The 18,248-nt window shown below is 44.1% G+C and overlaps 1 protein-coding gene across 10 annotated transcripts in view; it reads right to left on the bottom strand.

Moving 5' to 3' along the window:
• POMK (protein O-mannose kinase) overlaps window positions 1-18,248 on the bottom strand; it is a 29,161-nt gene that overhangs the window by 10,447 nt on the left and 466 nt on the right. For 2 of the 10 annotated variants that reach the window (XM_088793611.1, XM_019742133.3), the window contains exons 2-5: window positions 17,172-17,261; window positions 13,052-13,117; window positions 12,351-12,448; window positions 11,038-11,337 (exon numbers count right to left, since the gene is read on the bottom strand). In XM_088793611.1, the coding sequence (XP_088649737.1) occupies window positions 11,038-11,319 (282 nt within the window). In that variant the 5' untranslated portion in view covers window positions 11,320-11,337; window positions 12,351-12,448; window positions 13,052-13,117; window positions 17,172-17,261. Of the gene's footprint in view, window positions 1-11,037; window positions 11,338-12,350; window positions 12,449-13,051; window positions 13,118-17,171; window positions 17,262-17,703; window positions 17,821-18,156; window positions 18,185-18,248 lie in introns of those variants that run through there. The other 8 variants (XM_019742129.3, XM_019742128.3, XM_088793608.1 and 5 more) reach the window with 7 other exon arrangements.

Raw genomic sequence — 18,248 nt, 5'->3', positions numbered from 1 at the left:
CCAATATGCTGAAAACTACAAGATAATTTTAAAAGAAATTGAAGAAGACACAAAGAAATGGAAAGACATTCCGTGCTCATGGATTGGAAGAATCAACATAGTTAAAATGGCCATATTACCCAAAGCAATATACAGATTCAATGCAATCCCCATCAAAATACCAATGGCATATTTTAAAGAAATAGAACAAAAAATCATCAGATTTGTTTGGAACCACAAAAGACCCCGAATAGCCAAAGCAATCTTAAGAAAAAAGAACTATAATGGAGGTATCACACTTCCTGACTTTGGCTTGTACTACAGGGCCACAATAATCAAAACAGCATGGTATTGGCAGAAAAACAGACACATAGACCAATGGAATAGAATTGAGAACCCAGAAATAAAACCACATAAATATGGACAGATAATTTTTGACAAAGAAGCTAAAAACATACAATGGAGCAAAGACAGCCTCTTCAATAAATGGTGCTGGGAGAATTGGATAGCCACGTGCAAAAGAATGAAACTGGACTGCTATTTGTCACCATGTACCAAAGTTAATTCAAAATGGATCAAAGACTTAAGCATAAGACCTGACACAATAAACTGCATAGAAGAAAACATAGGTACTAAACTTATGGATCTTGGGTTCAAAGAGCATTTTATGAATTTGACTCCAAAGGCAATGGAAGTAAAAGCTAAAATAAACGAATGGGACTATATGAAACTTAAAAGCTTCTGCACAGCAAAAGAAACCATTGACAAAATAAAGAGGCCACCAACTGAATGGGAGAAGATTTTTGCAAACAGTGCCTCCGATAAGGCGCTAGTATACAGAATATACAAGGAACTCATGCAACTCAACAACAAAAAAACAAACAACCCAATTGAAAAATGGGCAGAGGACTTGAAGAGACATTTCTCCAAAGAGGACATACAAATGGCAAATAGACATATGAAAAAATGCTCAACATCACTAATCATCAGAGAAATGCAAATCAAAACCACAATGAGATATCACCTCACCCCAGTCAGAATGGCGATCATCAACAAGACAAATAGTAACAAATGTTGGAGAGGCTGTGGAGAAAAAGGAACCCTCATACACTGTTGGTGGGAATGCAGACTGGTGCAGCCGCTATGGAAGGCAGTGTGGAGGTTCCTCAAAAAATTACGAATAGAATTGCCATATGACCCAGCAATCCCTCTCCTGGGTATCTACCCAAAAAATCTGAAAACATTTAGAGATAAAGACACGTGTGCTCCAATGTTCATTGCAGCTTTGTTTACGGTGGCCAAGACATGGAAACAACCAAAATGTCCTTCGATAGATGAATGGATGAAGAAGTTGTGGTATATATACACAATGGAATACTATTCGGCGGTAAGAAAAGACGATATAGGAACATTTGTGACAACATGGATGGATCTTGAGAGTGTAATGCTGAGCGAAATAAGTCAGACAGAAAAAGCAGAGAACCATGCGATTTCACTGATATGTGGTATATAAACCAAAAGCAACAAAAGAACAAGACAAACAAATGAGAAACAGAAACTCACAGACACAGACAATGGTTTGGTGGTTGCCAGAGGGTAAGGGGGGTGGGGGGTGGGGGGTGGGAGATGAGGGTAAGGGGGATCGAATATATGGTGATGGAAGGAGAACTGACTCTGGGTGATGAACACACAATGGGATTTATAGATGATGTAATACAGAATTGTACACCTGAAATCTATGTAATTTTACTAACAATTGTCACCCCAATAAATTTAATTAAAAAAAAAAAAAGATTTCTTTTGGATCTGAGAAGGGTGGTTTATTAATGGAAAAACCCAGGTAACTACACTTGACCCTTAATATTCAAAGGGGAAATCTTTCAAGGCCTTCTCAAAAACCCACGCTTGAGAAATTTCATGATGTATCATCATTTCTATTAAAAAGCCATTTTGCTGCGACAACATGGATGGACCTAGAGGATATTATGCTAAGTGAAATAAGTGAGACTGAGAAAGATAAATAACATACGATCTCACTTATATGCAGAATCTAAAGAACAAAATAAATAAAACAGAAACAGACATAGATACAGAGAACAAATTGCTGGTTGCCAGATGGGAGGGGGTTGGAGGATGGGTGGAAAAGGTGAAGGGATTAGGAAATACACATTGGTAGTTACACAATAGTCACAGGGATGTAAAGTACAGCACAGGGAAGAGAGGCAATAATGTTGTAACAACTATGTACAGTGCCAGGTGGGTGCTAGACTGATCCGGGGGATCACTGCATTAATTATATAAATGTCTAACCACTATGCTGTACACGAAAAACTAATATAAAATAATCTTGAATGTCAACTGTAACTGAAAAACAAATTTTTTTAAAATGTATTTTAAGCCCTTTTTCTCTGCCTGCTACATTCACTGGAAAGTTTCATGAATATATTTTTACTTTTATATGGAACACGTTCTGTCCTTAGATTTGCATCATCCTTGAATTTGATATTTGACTCTAACAGCAAATCTTACTTTTTGTTGCGCGCCCTCACTGCCTTAGACCCTCCTGCGCATGGTCGTCACCAGCACTAGCAGATGGCTTTGCTCATCAGCACTAGCAGATGGCTTTGCTTTCCTGGGCCCTTCCTCCCCCCACCCCACCACACCTCCCCCACCCCCCCACCCCACAAACCGTGATCCCATTAGGGAAGCTGCTACAACTTATTGCTACATTTATTCAGTAGTGGGTGGGGGGAGGGTCTCATCACAGGCCTCAGGACTCCCTCCTGAATCCCTGTGTACGTAGTATTCATTTTTGTGCCTCGGATAAATGAAAATGATTAAATCTGATTTATTATTAAATATTATTCGTCTTTGGGATCACCCACAAATATATGACACATCCAATATAAAATATTTGTTTAAGAGTCATTTGTCAGCAATCTCCAATTTGTTGCTTTTTAACATTTTCTTAAACTCTTATTTGGAGAGAACAGCGTTACTGTTGTTTTTTTTCTTTTTTAATTATAAAACCAATCATGAATACTTTTCTTGGTAATTTTCAAATACAGAAGTAGACATCTTTCCCCCTGCATTTACTTACCCACCGAAAGGAAACTTGTTAACTGTTCAGTTGGTAACTTCCTAGAAGTTTTTCTATGCTTTTATATGTATTAATGTAAACTTATAAAATAAGATTTGAATTTGCCATTATGTTAAACGGGATTATAACATGCATATCATGTTGCAACTTGCTTTTTTCATTTAACTGACCCCTCAGAAATCTTTCCCATATGTACGCATAGCTCTAGGTCATTCTCTTTAAAGCTGTATAATATTTCATAGTATGGGTGTACTACCTATGCGAGTGTATTTTCAGTAACGTTTTACAGATGATCATTTCTTTTTTAAAACTGAAATATAATGTAATAAAAATGCATAAAATTTGGAACAGATGCTGTGAGAATGAATTGGGTTCTCTTTCACATCTAGCTCTACAATTTTGTATAGCTCTTTAACGTGATCTTATGTGATCTATTTTAAAAAACTTGACGGACATTTAAATGACTTCACATTTTTTCTTACTAACAACACTGCTACAATGAACAGCATTATATTTATATTTCTGTAAATATCTGCAAGTATTTTCATAAGCTAGGTAAGCAGGTGGATTACTGAATGAATATTACTGCCCTCCAAGGTCTGTGCTAACGTGCCCTTTCACCAACTGCGCATGAGAGCATCTTGTTTTCCAGTCTTATACTAGATGTTATCAATCTTTGTAATCTGTGCCAATCTGCTGGATGAAAAACATTTTACTGTTCCAATTTAAAATTCCCTGATTACTAATGAAACGGAGCACTTTTCATTTTTACTGGCATTTCTGACGTCTTCTGTGGAAAGATGTTCTTTGTCCTTTATCTAATTTTCTATAGGGCTATTTACTTTGTGTTTATTAATTTCTAGGAGCTCTTTATAGATTATCCATGTGATCTTTTATTATAAATATAAAGGATAAACTTTAGAAAATGATCAGCTTAATTTATATGTTCTTTTACACAAAGAACTCAACTGTTCTGTAGGCAGATCTGTCTTCATTCATTTAACAAGTACTGTTGACCTTGAACAACATGGGGATGAGGGGCGCCAAGCAACTGTGCGGTGGAAAATCTGAGTACAACTTAGATGGGCCCTCCACATACATGGATTCCACCAGTTGATCCTAGAACAACTCAAGTTTGAACTTTTGTCAACTGAACAGTGTGGGTTAATTGAAACATCCACGTATAAGTGGACCCGTGCAGTTTAAACTCGCCTTATTCAAGGCCAATTGTATTTATGTCAAAAATTATTATAGCGAAAAACTGAAATAAATCTCTGCCGCTGTGTAACTTACATTCTAGTGCAGAAGGTAGACAGTAAATAAATAGGAAATGTACAAAGTATACAGGAAGGTAAAATCTGCTTTGGAGAAAAATTAAGCAAGGAAGGGCTTACAATTTTATATAGTGTCGAGGAGGCTCTCACTGAGGTGACAGCTGAGCAAGAACCTGAAGGAAGCAGAAGAATAAGCCATGCACTATCTGGAGGAACCACATTCCAGGCAGAAAGAACAGCTAGGGGGCAAAGTCTCAGGGAGGGAGCGTGCCCACAGGCGGCCCATCAGCAAGGCCAGGAAACTGCAGCTGGAGCGGAATGAGCCAGGGGGCATGGAACAGAGGCTGGTGAAGGGGCGCAGACCTTGTAAGGCCTTTCAGTTGTTGAAAGAACTCTGGCTTTTACCCAGGGAGAGACAGAACCACTGGAGGATTTGAGCAGAGAGACACTATCTGACTTATAATTTAATAGCAACATTCCAGCTGCCGCGCTGAGAATAGACTGAAGGGGTTGGAGTGGACTGAAGCGTGGAAGCAGGGATCACTTTGGAGGCTACTGAAATAACCTAGGAACAAGATGACGGTGGCTTGGTGGCGAGGAAGGGAATACGGGTAGAAGTCTGAGGAGTAGTCAAATTCCACATCTCTTCTGAGTGTAGAGACAGCACAGTTTTCTAGTGGACTGAATGTGGATGTAAGAGACAGACACCAAGGGTGCCTCCCAGGCTGGGCACCTGAGCAACTGGACTATGAAGTTGTCATTAACTGTGACAGGAAGAACAAAGGAAGAGCAGGCTGAGGGGGCCAACCTAGGACATACTCGGTTTGAGAAGCCTTTCAGATATCTAAGCAGGGATGCGGCACAGGCAGTTGGGTAGAAAAGTCTACAGAGTCCAGGGGAGAGCTCTCAGTGGCAGACAAGGGCCCAAGGTTGGATGAGGCCACCCAGGGAGCAAGCACAGATGGAGAAGAAAGGTCCAAGGTTAAAAGGCATGAGGTGGACCCTAAGAGGCAAAGGAGACTGAGAAGTGGCCACGGTTATTTCATACTTTTAAACACATAATTCATGTAGCATCTGCTCTCCAGACAGCCTTGAGCATTAAAAATAGGTTAATAAGATCCTTCTAAAGGTTACACACAACTAGAGGGCTAAAGCATCAAATCCATTCTTCTGACAGGATCCAATCCAAAGTTTACGGCTTTTTAATGTACTCTAACTTTAACGGGAAAAAACAACAACCATGCAACTGCAAAATCTCTGACCGTGATTTGTGATCTCCGAAAGTCGCCATCAGGGGCTGGACGTAAGAAATGACACGAGGCCACATCATGTATCCACACCAAAACTCAGCTCATTCCACAACACAACACGGTATCATCTGCATCATGCTTTGGCAGTCTGCCGCCTGGAAGAATCGCTTCTGCTAGAATCTTCCTTCTTCCTCACTAGTACTGTTGCCCCAAATCTATGTTTCAGAAAAAGGGCAGCCCCCTGAGACATGGATATTGCTGTCCTTGAGATAACTGGCAGAGTATGTACCCAGTTTTTTAATGCACTCTTGGGTTTAAAAATCTAAAAGTACTGACTCCCCAACTGCTGTCCCCAGGGTATAAGATTAGAGATGGAGAGAGCAAGAGGTAGAAATGAACGTTTACTTTGTACTTTGCCTCCTTATGAATATTTGAACTGAATGGACTGCTTTTATAATTAAAAGAAAAAAGGAAAAGCAGTGGGTCCAATCTGCCTTTCAGGGGCGAAGTTCATCACTGCTCCAAGCAGAGGACACATGCCCCCCCGCAATTCCAAACACAAACCAAAAATACATAGTCTGGGGAAGAAAGGTAGGGTGTTTATATATTAAGGAAACCATCCAAGTTAAGCCGATATTTTATTTAGTCAAGATTTGATTAATGAGCCTTTGACTTCCAGCCCCTAAAATGTGTTCTATGAACCAGGCACCAGGCAGAGGACACACCTCTGTGCCTTCGGGGAACTTACATTTATAAGGGAGACAGCAAACCAGACCATAGAAAAGAAGTTCATGGTGGTGATATCAGGGCACGCCTCTTAGAGAAGTGGCATCTCAGCTGAGACCAGGAGGATGAAGAGCTGACCATGTCAGAGATGGAGGAAGAGAATGTCAATCAGAAAAAGGCAACGGTAAAGGCCCTGAGGTGAGAAAAGGGCTGTTTGATCAAGGAACAATAGAACGGGTAGGGTGGCTGCAGAGTGGGGAGCAGCGTGTCTGGCGTGAGTTCAGGAGGCAGGCAGGGCCCAGATCGCGCAGTGTGGCACATCATGGGAAGAAGTTTGGACTTTTTTTCCTAACAGCAATGGGAAGGCTCCAAAGGGGGTTTAAGAGAATGCCGTGATCTGAACTGTGTTTAGAAGATGACTCTGCCAGGTGCGTGGTGAAGGGCAAAAGTGGAAGCAGGGACAACTGTTCCAAGGCAGCAGATCACAGTGACTTAACTACAATCGGTCAGAGGACACAGGTTATCAAACAAGTTTGGGACACTTTTTCACACTGTAACTGATGGAACTACCTCTTGGCTTAGTTAAGTGGGTGGTGGTGAGAGGACTCAAGATGCCTCTTAGGTTTTGGCTCCAGCAACTAGATGGGAATGATGGCACTGACTGAGGTATTAAGGCTGGGAGAAGAACAGCTTTCAGAGGGGAAATTACCAAGCGTCCCATACTGGATGGACTTAGATGCTCCAGAGGCCTCCACAAGTAGCGATAGCGAATAAACAGTCGATGTGTTAAACAAATCTATGGCCTAGGGGACAGGTACAGGCTAGAAATACAAATTTGGGATCACCAGCATATAAAATGTATTTAAAGCAAAAGAACTAGATTCAATCATCTAACAGTATATCTGAAAAAGACCGAGAGAGAGGATCCAGGAAGGAACCAAGATGAATAAGGTTTCTCAGCCTCACCACTACTACTGACATTCTGGGCCAGACAGTATTTGCTGAGGGTGAGGGCTGTGCTGTCCTTGGAGGATGGCTACCAGCACCTCTGGCCTCTACCCACTGGATGCCATAGCACCCACTCAACCTCCAGGGGTGACAACCTCAAATGTGTCTCTATTCATTGCTAAATGTCCCCCTGAGCAGCAGAATTGCCTCTGATTGAGAACCACTGATTTGGAAGCAAGACTGGGAACAGAAGCAGGAAAGGAGAGTAATTAGGAATGGCCAGTGAGGGAGGAGGAAAACCAAAAAGAGGGCCAGGCTTGCAGGAGAGAGGAGGTGTCAACGGGCTCAAAGGTTGTACGGAGGATCAAGTAAGAGGAAGACAGAGAACCGTCCAACAGGGAGCTTGCTGGTCTCTGGAGAAGAGCAGTGGTGGAGTTTGGAAACCGTCCTGGAAGAGGACAATAGAATGAATGGAAAAAGTAGTTACAAAGAGTAGTTACAGAGGAAGAGGGAATCAGGGAAGAGGATTTTTTGTTAAAAAGGGTGTGTTTGTACACTATTAGGAATGATCCTCTGAGTAGAAAAGAGTGATGATGCAAGAGAGAGGGAATAACCAAACAAAAGGGAAGCCGTGAGAAGTCAGGGACAGCACCTGAGCTGGAAGTTTCCTAGGGCTGGCGGTGGGAAGATGAGGAAATTCCCTTTGGGTGGCTTCTTACTTCATAATAACTTATGTAACAAGATCATTAGTTAAGACAGGGGTTGGGGGGTGTTGAGGAAATATCTGTCTCAGAGAATCGGAAGGAAAACTTACTAAGGGAATAGAGAGGCCCGCTGTGCTGTGCTGAATGCACGTCTGAGGCTTGTGGTCACGCATTCAACTGCGTGGCTGTGCTCAAGTTCGGGTGCATAGTGGGATCAGCCAGGTTTGGGGCTCTGCAGCCGGGCATGTTAGAGAGAGATATGCAAGGGACTAGCTTTGCAAGCATTTGTGCAAGAGAGATGAGGACAATGGCCATGGAATCTCTGCTGTGGGTAAATCGGGGAGTGCAGACAGGGGAGTGTCAGAAAGTAAAACATAATGGGGTCAATAACTGCAGGTGTCCACGAGACTTGGGAATTTTTGAAGCAAACGTGCTTGGAGACGAGGTGGGGATCAGAGAGTGGGACATCAAGAACTCTGGTTACAGAAATTCCTGCTGAGAACCCTATGTTTCCCAGCTTGGGGTGTCAGTGAGGAGGGGTACTCACGTGGAGAGGAAGGAAGCTGGTCGTGTGCAGGGGCTGTTCCAATAAGGGCCTGGAGGTGGGATGATGAGAGTGGACCCTGGGCCAGAACCTGCATGGCGCTGAGGTTTGAGGGGGGCAAGACAGACCCTCACAAATAATAGCCTGTGCTCAAGGCACTTTGGCCCTGAGAGCAAGTTTCAGCCAAAGTCACCAAATATCAAGGTACCAGCCTTCTAGTCACACTTTAATAAACAAAGCTCATTCCTCAGAGTTAGTGCCACATTATTAAATCTCATATTTGGACGGGCATGATTTGTAGAATCAAGTCTGTCCTCAAACAACAAGGATTTGCCATCATCAAAGCTACTCAAAAACAAATCCTTCAAGGTGAAAAGCAATTCCAAAAACAGAAATTAAAAAATGTTTCAAGTGAGTCCAATAACACGGAAACACGTGGGCAGCCCCTCAAAGTCATCCTTTGAAGAAGACAGAAATTAACTGCTAGGACCTCTTCTCTACTTACATCCCTCCCTGGTGATTTCTTTCACCTATTGCTTCCAATACCACCCCAAATGCTAGATTTGTACATCCAACGACCTGGGTGACATTTCCACGTGGACATGTAAATGGCCTTCGCACGTCCACCTCATGCAGTCACAGAATCTGTTCCTTCCCATCTTCTCCACCTTGGGTAACGACAACCCCATTCTTCCTGCTGCCCAGGCCAAGAACCTTGCAGTCACCCTCTCTTCCCCTTATGCCCCACATCCAATCTACTGGGAAATACTACTTGTTCTAACTTTCAAATACGACTGAATCCACTGATTGCTCACTATGTCCACTGCTAACACCTTGGTCAAGCTGTGACAATCTCTTCCCTGCAAGGCCTAACCCATCACCACCCTTTCCATGCCTTGGTCTACTCTCCACAGACGGACCATCTCACCCCTTGACTCAAACGGCGCCAACGGTTCTCCAAGTCCAGCCAGGCCCAGCAGGACCAACCACCAGAGGCCCTTGTCTGGCTACCTCTCCTTCTCATGCTGCCCCCTGGGCACACTGGCTCCTGCATGGGCCCCAGACAATGAGGCATGTTCTACCTTGGGGCCTCTGCTGGTACTCACCTTTCCTACTGGAGCATCTTTTCCCCAAATATCCACATAATCCCCTCACAGATCATTCTGACCACCTAGAGTAACAAGCCTGCTGCTTGCCCTGCTGTCTTCATAGCACACGTCACAAACATATTCTATTACACAGTTTCTTATTTTCTTGATAGTCTGACTCCCCAACTAGAAAGCAAACTTGAAGGGTCTGTTTCCTTCACTGCTGCACCCCTAGCACCCACAATGAATGAATGAACTTTTAAAAGAATGACTTAGGGGCAGGAGGATGGCTCAGTTGGTTACAGCGCAAGCTCTCAACCAGGTTGCAGGTTCAATTCCCGCATGGGATGGTGGGCTGCGCCCCCTGCAACTAAGATTGAAAATGGCAGCTGGACTTGGACTGAGCTGCGCCCTCCACAACTAGATTAAAGGACAACGATTTGGAGCTGATGGGCCCTGGAGAAACACACTGTTCCCCAAGATTCCCCAATAAAAAAATTTTAAAAAATAAAAATAAAAGAACGACTTACCTTGTTTTATGGTTTTACTTTATATAAATTCCTTTCCCTTCTCCCTAACTGACTTCTTCCTGTAAGACGTCTCCTTCCTACATTCAGGGAAGCAGCAGCCTTGCTGCTGCAGTCTCCCGAAAGAAAGACAGCAGTTTATCAAGCTGCTTGCTCCCTTCCTTCACCAATCATTCAATACACCCTCACAAAGGAACTGTCTTGGTTCAACAAGCCTTAACTGGTTTCTAGAGTCACTCTGTTTCATCAGTAGGCCTCAGTTGCCATGGAAACGATAAGCATCAAAATACAGCCCAAACTGGTTGCCAATAAGACAAGGGTTCTTGTTTGAAGTTTCTATTTGAGAACTGAATTCACCCCTTTGGTTTCTCAACATAAAACCTTTTTTAAAAAAATCAAAATAATACCATCATAGAGTTTTAAAAAATAATAACTAATAAAAGGCCCACAATCTTCTTTCACCATAGCATGATTTCTATTTTTATATTTTTTACACAAACACATAATTTTGCAGTTGAAAACAGTGTATTGTATAATTTTGTATTTTGCTTTTTTCACTTATCATCAAGATTTTTCTCACTCTGCATGGATTCCTAACTACACTTAATGCCTGCAGAATATTCTATCAAGTGGTTGGACCATAACCAATGAACCATTCCCCGGTAATTATTATTTCCAGTTTTCTGTAATGATAAATAATAAAGCAAAGTAGTCCTTTGTGCATTTAGCTTTTGTTCGTCCGTTGGATTATTTTATCAGGATAAAGCCCCAGATGTGAGATCACTGGGCTCAGGGTAGAAACATTTTGTTGGCTCCTGACACCTGACGCTAAGCTGCTTTCCCAAGGGGCCACCCTTCACACTGTAGGGGTAACACAGAAGTAAATCAGGAACTCACTCTCTTCACAGCTCCTTCCCCAACACGTTTCAACTGCCTCACTTCTGTCCTCAGCTCCTCACAAGACAGCCATGGGGAGCAGTTTTTCATCGGTCCCATTCTGAAGTAACCATAGGGACAGTGAGTGGGGTCCACCGCAGCACGTGGAGGGGAAATGAAAAACCGATCGAGGCAGAGGTAGAGGAGCGCGTTCATGAGGGCTGTGCCCAGCAGCAGCCCCACAACGGGGGGCACTCCTCTGTGGGCGGGGCCTTTTCTGCCTTCCTGAGGTTTCTTTTCCATGTTATCCTCCGTGATTTCCTAAAATATAAAATGAACAAGAAGTAATAACAGTCAGTTTTTATTTCCATTACGATGTTGTGATGACAAAGGATTAAAGGGGGCACACTCTCTATGCCGCTTCTTCTCAAGGATCCTGTACGCTTCAGTGTCATTATGAGGACAAAAGAGGTACCGAATACTAGGCTCACACTAAATGCTCAGTCAGCTGTCTCAGAATCATTATTTTTTATTACAAACCACAGTCTGGGTGCATTTACCTTAGATTTGATTAGAAAGGAGGTGTCTATGCGTGTCTGACTCTGTCTTTGACTGTCCCCCAGTGTTCACATTGTAGATCTTTAATGAAGCGTTAGTAAAATGAAAGCAATCTGTGGATTTGTTAGTCCAGTGGGGCCGGGGCAGAAGACGGACAAAGGAGAGCAATAGATTAGTTAGGGCGGTAGGTGGAGGCTGGAATGTGGAGGGTCTCTTGAACCCAGCTAAGGAGTTGGGATGTTACTCAAAAGCTCCTTAATGTTTTTAAGCAGCAGGTATGAAAGGTGCACCCGGGGTCGAAGAGACTGAGGCAGGGAAACGGGTTCGAAGGCCCTGGCAATAAGCCGAAGAGCTGGAGTATGGGAACTACAGTAACGGTGGTGACACTGGAGAGAGGGGAACGCAGAGGCGACCACTGCACTAAGTAACCACTGATGAGGTGTGGACATTCACTAATCGAATGGACGCTCGCTCTGACACTGCAGCCCGTGTGAGGCCTGTGGTGAAGGCAGGCATTGCAGCTTTAGTTGTTGGATGGAGGAGGGGATGGAGGGGAGAAGGCTGGGAAAGAAACCCAGATGTAGGGTGCCTGACACTCAGGGTGCTAGAGGCGGAGGCTATTTACGAACCAGAACGGATGTCAATACTCTGACAAGGGATATGGTCACACCAGTGTGTGATGGCTGAATATCAGCACTAGGATGCAAGGGGGACACTAGTGACACAACTGATCCTGTGCTTCTCATGTCTGAGATACCTGTGACATGGAGCATTACCTTCTAGGTATGTCTTTCTTGTACCAGCTTAGGTCTCCAGCCAGACACCTGGGTCAGGCAGTGTTCTGGTCGGCCCTGGACACTGGTTAGAAAGGACTCTGCCACAAAGTACAAAGGAGGAGCTTTGTTAAACACAAACTGCAATTCTGTACACAGACAAACGGCAATAATCCCAATGCCCACCTTCCCCAGGGGCCCCCTCGTGCCTGGGTGTCCCTCAGGCTCTTCATCCGCAGCACGTGAGCAGCCACAGGGAAGCCCTCCTGCGGCCCAGCCACTGTCCTGAAGCTTGTCTGGGCTCAGCCCGTTTCCTCACCAGCCTCTTTGGTCTCAATCTGCTCCCTCTACCTCCATCGCTATCTTCCGGCTGCTCACTCATTCAACACATACATCATATGACGCAGCTGCCACCTGCCCAATCCTGCTCTAGGCACCCGGGACATGTGAGTAAGTAAAACAGACGTGGTTCCTATCCTCTTAGCTTAGGGAGAAACGTCATGGGGCTGACAGACAACAGACAGGTAAACAAAAGTTTATCATCGTATACTGTGATGAGGGTTCAAGGATAGAGCGTAACTGGGAGGGAGCTCCCTGCATGAAGCAGTCCAGGAAGACCTTGCTGAGGCTGTGACAATCACGCTGAGACTGGAAGCCAGAGAGGAACCAGCCACACAAAACATCAGATGAGAGCTTGTTCATACCTTCTTCTGGAAAAAGCAAAATCCACCTGCCATTCATCCAGGTACAACAGAGAACGATCAAGCCAGCTGCAAAGTTAACAGGAAACAGCATTTCTCCTAAGGACACATTGCGGCTATTAAGCGTCAAACAACCCTCTTCTGTGAATGACGACTGCTTTCTCACTCACTCAGAAACTTTGTTCTCTCAATCACAGACTAGCAGAAATACTGCAGCTCAAAGTCCCATCAGGGAGACTGAAGCATCCAGCTCTTGCCTGGCGGAGCTAAGTGGCTCTGACACAGAGAAGCCGCCTCTGTTTCCAGCCTGGTACAGAGTACAGACGAGCAGTTCTAGAGACGACACTATGCATACGTATGAACGGTGCAGTCTCCCAGGACACCCTGAAAATCAGACCAAATACTGGCCTCTTTACAGACAGCTCTCCTTGGCTTTGAGCCCATCAAAATACTGCTTTGTTTCAATTTTGCCTAAATGCCACCTGTCCCCCAAATTCTGTAATAACTCTCTCATTTCCTCTGACTGAGACGTCAAGTTCCACTGCTGTGCAGGCTCACTCATTGCAACGGATCAATACACCTGACAGGCTGTCCTTATGGCCTAGGTCTCCCTCTCCTCAAACTTTGCCACCTCCTTCTTTACCCTCACGCTCAGCTGATGATCTTGTCTCCTGTTTTCCACAAGCCCCCAACACCGTTTCACAGCCTCCTGCCCCCTGTACCTTCTCTCTCCTGTGACTATGAACAAAGAGGCCCTGTTCTCAGCTCCCTGCCTGTGCACAGATCCCTCCCTCCCCACCTGCTCAGCAGGTGTCCCCTCTTCTCCTGAATTATGACCAGTGTGTCTGAACTTCCCCCATCATTTCAAACACCTGCCCTTCACTTTCCGCTCCAGTTTTTGCCCGATTTCTCTCTTCCCCTTCTGGCAAACTCCTTAAAAAACTATCTATACTCACTATCTCCATCTCTCTCCGTTTTCTTGAGCTCACTGCTACCTCACCCACACTGACGGTATCAAGGTGACCTCCCCGTTGGTAAACACAGCAGGACCGTGTATTGTCACAATCCTGGTCTTGACCTCTCAGCAGCATTTGGCACAGCTGATGACTCTCTCCTTCTTAACACTTTCTTTACTTGGTTCCCTGGAAACCACACTCTGGCAGCTCCCTCCTGTCTGGCTCTACATGGCAGAGTGCTTGCCCCAGGCATGACCTCAGACTTGACCTCTTCACTCACTGCTAGGGTGACCCATCGACTCATGACTTTCCACGTCCACCTCCACCTGCCGATGGCTCCCAAATGTCCAGCCTCATGAAATCTAGACTTGCTTTCCTGACACCTCTATTTAGATGTCTGAAGGACAACTCAAAAGTATTGTTTCTCAACAAAAAACAACAACAAATAACTCAACTTAAAAGTGGGCAGGGCCGGCCTAGTGGCTCAGGTGGTTGGAGCTCCGTGCTCCTAACTCCGAAGGCTGCCAGTTCGATTCCCACATGGGCCAGTGGGCTCTCAACCACAAGGTTGCCAGTTCGATTCCTCAACTCCCGCAAGGGATGGTGGGCTGCGCCCCCTGCAACTAGTAACGGCAACTGGACCTGGAGCTGAGCTGCACCCTCCACAACTAAGTTTGAAAGGACAACAACTTGACTTGGAAAAAAGAAGTCCTGGAAGTACACACTGTTCCCCAATAAAGTCCTGTTCCCCTTCCCCAATAAAATCTTAAAAAAAAAAAAAAAAAATGGGCAAAGGACTTGAATAAACATTTCTCCAAAGAAGACATACAGACATCCAATAGGCTCATGAAAAGATGCTCAACTTTATTAGTCATCAGAAAAATGCAAATCAAAATCACAGATCCCACCTCACAACTGTGAGGATGGCTGTAATCAAAAAGTCAGACAATAACAAGTATTGATGAGAACGTGGAGAAATAGGAACCCTCATGCATTGTTGGTAGGAATGTAAAATGGTGCAGCCACTGTGGAAAACAGTCCGGCAGTTCCATAAAAGGTTAAACAAAAAGTTACCATATCACTCAGTAAATCCACTGCTAGGTATATATCCAAGAAAACCTACATTCGTGTAATTACTTGTACATGTATGTTCACAGCAGTGTTATATTCATGATAGGCAAATAATGGAAATAATCAAACATTCATACACAAAAGGCCACATATCACATGATTCCATTTATCTGAAATATCCAGAACAGGCAAATCCAGAAACAGAAAGTAGCTTAGTGGTTGCTGGGGCTAGGTGAAATGGGAAATGGGGAGTGGCTGCTAATGGGTACAGGATTTCTTTCTGGATGAAAATGTTAAGGAAATTGTAACAATGGTTGTGCATAAACTAAAAATCAATTTAAAATAGCAAATTTTATGGTATGTGAATTATGTCTCAACCCCCACCCCCACAAATTGCTGTTTTCACAGTGTTCAGTCTCAGTAAACGATAACTATTCTGCCAGATACACAGGCCAGTGAGGGCGCCCCACCCCCACAAATTGCTGTTTTCACAGTGTTCAGTCTCAGTAAACGATAACTATTCTGCCAGATACACAGGCCAGTGAGGGCGCAGGTCAAGGGTCAGCCCAGTGACATTGCTCCCTCTAAGCAGGGAAGGTTAGAAAGGACGGACTCTTCTACATTCTGTGTACTTTTTCCTAATTAATTAAAGGAAATGCTGCTTTGCTCGCCCCTGCTGTCATTAAGAAGTGCTCCGTAAAGCCGGGCTCTACTGAACTGCTCCAGCGTCACTCAACAACCTCCCTGCCTTGAACCGATGCCCCCCTGCTGTCCCCACCGCCTCGGTGGGCCCAGCAACATTCTGATGGTTGCTCACTCCCCTTTCTTATAAAGATTCTAGGCTCAGGGACAGCCGGTTAGCTCAGTTGGTTAGAGCACCGTGCTCTTAACAACAAGGTTGCCAGTTCAATCCCCATGTGGGTCACTGTGAGCTGCGCCCTCCACAACTAGATTGAGACAACTGCTTGACTTGGAGCTGACAGGTCCTGGAAAAACACACTTAAATAAATAAAAGTTAAACAACAACAAAAATACTCCTCCTGGTAGTAGTATCACAAAGGAATTAAAAAAAAAAAAAAGATTCCAGGCTCACGTCTTTCTTTGTGGCCCTTTCTGCCATCTTTAGGGACTTCAACTGAACTCGGATGAATTTTACCACTCAGGCCTCACAGTCTCCTGAGCTTCCTCCACCAGTACCTGATCTTTAGAAGGTGCTCTCAAAGACACGGGCAGAACAACTGCCATCTCTCTTCTACAACATTTAAAGTAACAAAACGTGTTTCCCTTAGACCTGAGGTCAGGGACCAGCAAACTTTTCTCTGTAACAGGCCAGATAGTAATTACTTAGGTTTAGGGGCCAGAAGTTGAAATTGAGTTGATAAGCACATCACTATGACTTGTGCTACACCACGCAGCAGTGAGAGGCTACGTACCGTCTCTGTCACAGGTACTCAACTCAATCACCAGAATGTAAAAGCAGCCCCAAACACTATAGAAGCAAATGGGCACAGCTTTATTCTAACAAAACTTTAGTTATGGACACTGAAATTTGAATTTGATATAGTTATCATGCGTCATAAAAGACTGTTCTTCTTTGAGCCTCCTCCCCCTCCCCCACTTCAACATTTTCAAAGGCAAAAAGCATTCTTAGCTCACAGGCCATACAAAAACAGGTGGTGGGTAATAGTTAGCAAAGCACTGCCATAGGTGATGATATCCCTCTAGGTCCCTTGCAGGCCACATTTCCGTTCCATACACTCCCTCTATGTAAGCTCATCCATAAACATGGCTTTCGTGGCCATATGAACGCTGATTTCCCAGATCTTTCTCCTATGCTTCACTCATCTGGCTCTTCAAAGTCTAGGACGTGGCTCTCCTACCCTCAGCGTGCCCTTCTCCAGGGTGCCCGCTCTGTGACAGGCACGCAACCCACCCACTCACATAAGTCACAAAACAGGTGACTTGCTTTCTCCTTCCCCTAATCTGTAAACCAACCAATCACCATGTACTGTCAAATCACCCAAATCTCTCTCAATTTGTTCCCTTCTCCCCTTCCCTGGCACGCCGCCCTGGTCTAAGCCACCAGCATCTCTTACCTGGGCTTCTGCAACAGTTTCCTACATGGTTTCCCACTTTCTGTTTTCCGATCCATTCTCCACACAGCAAATAGGATTTTTTTTCCTTTCCTGAAATGTTTCAAGCACAGAGAAAACTGAAAACTAAGATCATGAGCATCTATTCAGCTTTGTCAGGTAACACTGCATCATATTTCTTAAGACCTTTTTTAAAGATATAAAATATTATATATAGTTGAAGCCCATTTGGATCCCTCTCAGTCCTATATTGCTCCCTCCCAGGAAGAAATCACCACTCACAAGTTGGTGTGTCAGTAATTCTTAAACTGTGGTTCCTGGACCTGCAGGCATAGCCTCACCTGGGAACTTGAGTCCTCACTCTAGACCTAGTGGATCAGAAACCGAGGTTGGGCCCAGAACTCGGTGTTTTGACCAGTCCTCCTGGTGATTCAGACGCACACTAAAGTTTGAGACTCACCGGTGCACATAATTCTCATACATGCGTTTTACTTTCATGACATGAGCCCCTTTCTTAAAGAATGCTTTAGCTCACCTCAACCCCTGACGGGCTTTTTTCTCTTAAAGGCGTATTTCTGGAGTAGGCTGCCCAGATCTTGGGATAAGGCCGTGTGGCTGAAGGAAATTTCTTGCCCAGAAATAAACAAAAAGGCACTGAAAGTTACTGGTTCTGAAAAATACCTGGCAAGTTAAGGAATAACGACTGTGGGACTAGTTAGGTAGCAGAAATTGAGACACTGCTGAGACACAAAGGATTCCTGACATTGATAGGAAAAAGTTGGTAAACCGGGGAAAAACTGGGAACCACTGCTCTACACTCACAGCTTAATTAAAAAAATAAAATAAAAGCAATGGAATAAAATTAGTTTTTCACCAATTTACAAAACATGTTATATAACCTGAGAAGAAACGGATTAACGTCACCCACCAGAATTTAGACTGGAATCCTATTTTGTTACTAAAGCACAAGGTACATTAAAATAATTACGTGAAATATTCCGGATGCCGACTTAGCCTCAAGTTTCTATAGTAAAAGTAAAGGATGGAGAAGACAAGACTACTAAATAAAATGGTTAAATC

This window comes from Rhinolophus sinicus, chromosome 16 (assembly GCF_057876585.1).
Source record: "Rhinolophus sinicus isolate RSI-liver-muscle chromosome 16, RSI-T2T, whole genome shotgun sequence".
In the NCBI taxonomy this organism is placed as follows: Eukaryota; Metazoa; Chordata; class Mammalia; order Chiroptera; family Rhinolophidae; genus Rhinolophus; species Rhinolophus sinicus.
Note: the sequence above shows the minus strand (reverse complement) of the source record. Positions and strands in the feature narration are given on the sequence as shown.